Source organism: Octopus bimaculoides, chromosome 10 (assembly GCF_001194135.2).
Source record: "Octopus bimaculoides isolate UCB-OBI-ISO-001 chromosome 10, ASM119413v2, whole genome shotgun sequence".
NCBI lineage: Eukaryota > Metazoa > Mollusca > Cephalopoda > Octopoda > Octopodidae > Octopus > Octopus bimaculoides.
This window is the reverse complement of record NC_068990.1, coordinates 84,550,724-84,554,211: the sequence shown is the minus strand read 5'-3', so window position 1 is coordinate 84,554,211 and position 3,488 is coordinate 84,550,724. Positions and strand designations below refer to the sequence as shown.

Below are 3,488 nucleotides of genomic sequence, written 5' to 3'. Positions count from 1 at the left end.
CAGTATTTGACTGGTGCTTTATTTTATGAATCCTTAAAGGATAAAAATCAAAGTTGACCTTGGTGGAATTTGAAGTTAGAAAGTAAGGGCTCAGCATTTTTCCCAAGGCTCAAATGTTTCTGCTAACCACTAGAACAATAACTGTGCACACATAAACATACATATTCACACATACACACACAACAAGCTTCTTTCAACTTCCATCCACTAAATCTACTAGCAAGGCCTTGGTTGGCTCACTGATATATCAGAAGACAACCCACCAAGTACCATACAGTAGGATTTAACCAGAAACCACTTGTTTCAGAAGCAAACCTGTGGACTAAACATATATCACTGCATCTAAATTAAAGATGCTTCTTCATTGTACAAATATTTCTGATTACATATTTAATACATTAAGTATATAGCACTAACTTAACTATTGTCTTTCATGCAGATGATGCCCTTGAGATATTCATGTCATTGGCATATTTTCTTAAATATGTTAATTATTCTGTTTTTCTTAAGTCTTAAGTGCACCTACTTAGTGATCCTATCATATCTTATCATAAATACTTCATCAAATATATTTCACTGAGGAGGTCAGATAAAACTGAAGTTCTCTCATTTTTGCTATAATTATTAAAGTAATATTGCCATATTTAGTAGTGTATACGATGTACTTTTTACCAAAATATTGTGACAAAAAAAAAAATCAACTTGGATTTTATATCATGGAGAACTCATCCCAGCAAAAAACCAACTGTGTGGAGATCTGCTTGTTTCCACCATTATAAGGGAAAGGCATCTGCTCTTTGTAGGATATTGCTGGTGAGTTAAACAAGTGCTGGCAAGTGACCTACTACTCTGGATGCCAAAACTGTTTTTCAAAGTGGATTGCCTTCACTGCTATGAGGAATCCATTTTCCAAGTTTAGGCACATTTTTAAGCCATTACAAATGCCTGCAAATTGTTGAAGGACTTGAATTCAGCTTCAAAGCTGAATCTTCAGTTACAAACATTACTATTTCACCCAAGTTCTGACAAAAGCAGGTTGTCATTAAACTGAACAGGATAACCTGTTTGTGGAGTAACTTTTAAACTGAAACCACCCTCGACCTTTTAAACTATCTTCAATTAATTTTTTGAGTTAAGTAATCCTTCCCATAAACACTATGGATATTTCAGATTGCTTCCGTTGCATTATTGTCTTTCATCAACTCATAAAGTATTATCTGCCTTAAATGCTTTGTGGACTGGTCTGTCTTTAAGAGAGTCAAAGCAGTAACTGAACTGACTAATACATACTGTAATGACATAGACTACTTGACAAACACACAAGGTCATGGTAATATGTATCACTGCTACTTAAGTATTTTAAATTGACAAACACATCAATCCAACTTACAGATGTCAGATTTTGGACATTACTTATGGGATAAGCTGATGTGTTTATGTGTATATAAATACATTCTTGCAACCTCCACCCCCTTACACACTCTTAGTTCCTCTGTCCCCACACATGTACCTTGAGGGTCCATCCAGACATTTCATCACCATTATCTTTTATCTTTTCTACTCAATCATTCCCATCTTCTGAAACATGAGTAGTCTTGTAGTTTCTTTACAGCAAGAAACCTGTTCTGCTTTGGTCCCTTCTGTCACACTCATCTCTTAGCATAAAACCTCCCCTGTCATAGTTTTGTAGTCTTGCAAGTTGTATGTTGACCTCACTGGTGCCTGTGACATGAATAAAGCACCCGGTACATGCTGTAAAGTGGTTGACATTAGGAAGGGCATCCAGCTGTGGAAACCATGCTGAAGCAGACACTGAAACACAAAGCAGTTCTTGGACTCATCAAATCCTGTCAAACTGTCCAACCCATGCCACCATGGAACATGGACATTAAATGACGATGATGGTGATGTGCATTTTATGCAAATGTCCTACAGCTCGTCTTTTCCCTTCTCTCGCTGCAACTTTTACTTAACTCTGTCTCTAATGAGATGTCTAATGTCTGAACAACTTCCTTCTTTTGTTTGTCATTTTCATTCCTTTCTCTTATTTTTTTTTTTGCAGAAGAAAATTGAATTTTGGTTTGCAACTGGTGGTGCTGGATTCTGCATCAGCCGAAGTCTTGCTTTGAAAATGATGCCCCATGCTGGGTAAGTCTGTTCTCTTTGTTGTAATTATAACTTTTATTATGATGAGTATTCAGCCATCCTAGCTCCACTGTCACTGATGCTGCCATCATCATCATCATCATCATCATCATCATCATCATCAACACCATCATCATTGTTGTTGTCATCATCATTGTTGTTGTCATCATCATTGTTGTCGTCATCATTGTTGTCATCATTGTTGTCATTATCATCACCATCATCATCATCACCACCTGCATCATCAACAACAAAAGCTACAGTAATAACATTGTCAGTATTACCACCTGCAGCAACAACGACAATAACACACCACCACCGCCACAACAACAACAACAACAACAACAAGCCAACAAAGAACCCGTATATAAGTTGCTCAATGTTAGAAATAGCAGCCAAATTCCCACAAATTACATCATGTCTTCTTTAAAAAAAGAAAGGGCACATTTGATAATGTAGTCCTAGATCTACAAAAAGATTGAGGAATCACAGCTGGTGGGAATGTTGGCTACAAGATGAATCTGTATTGAACAGAATGGTAAAATCAGGTTATTTCCAAATGATGAATGCTGGCACAAAACTTCAATGATGCAATGTTGGTAGTAAAACTTTTTTCTTTTCCTCTCTCTATCACTTTCCTTTTGGTTCAATTCCTAATGATTCTGTCTTCCGCTGTCTTTGAAAAAATAAAAATACTACATAAAGCAGGTTATGTTAATTATAGCTCTTGTATAATGTTAATTAGACATTTAACTTTGATCTACTTGCCAATTTATTCATTAATGATGCTTAATTGTCTGGTGATTACTCCACTTTGTATACTACAAGTTTCTACCAACCATTTTTTTTTTTTGTTGGTCTTTTATTAAAATATTTTCTACTTCTGAGATATAACCATTTTAAGTGTATTTCTATCAATTTTTACTTTAGTGTTGCTATGAATATTTGTTCTTTATAAATGGCTGAAAGGTAAAAGTACCATAGTCATTAGTTTAGGGAAAAATGCATAACTACTGTAGTTAATGAGTTTACTTCATAATCATGTGCTTTGGGTTCAATTCTACAACATGGTACCTTGAGCAAGTGTGTTCTACATTGTTGTTTTTGTTGGCACTCCGTCGTGAAATTGGCCTGCTCGTGAAATTGACGTGCAAGTGGCTGAGCATTCCACAGACACGTGTACCCTTAACGTAGTTCTCAGGGATATTCAGCGTAACACAGTGTGACAAGGCTGACCCTTTGAATTACAGGCACAACAGAAACAGGAAGTAAGAGTGAGAGAAAGTTGGGGCGAAAGAGTACAACAAGGGTCGCCACCACCCTCTGCCGGTGCCTCGTGGAGC

The 3,488-nt window shown here is 36.5% G+C and overlaps 1 protein-coding gene across 1 annotated transcript in view; it reads left to right on the top strand.

Moving 5' to 3' along the window:
* The window catches only part of LOC106871323 (fringe glycosyltransferase), a 40,961-nt gene that overhangs the window by 28,065 nt on the left and 9,408 nt on the right, over positions 1-3,488 (top strand). Inside the window, exon 4 of the mRNA XM_014917714.2 lies at positions 2,063-2,148. Within this exon, the coding sequence (XP_014773200.1) occupies positions 2,063-2,148 (86 nt within the window). The remainder of the gene's footprint in view (positions 1-2,062; positions 2,149-3,488) is intronic.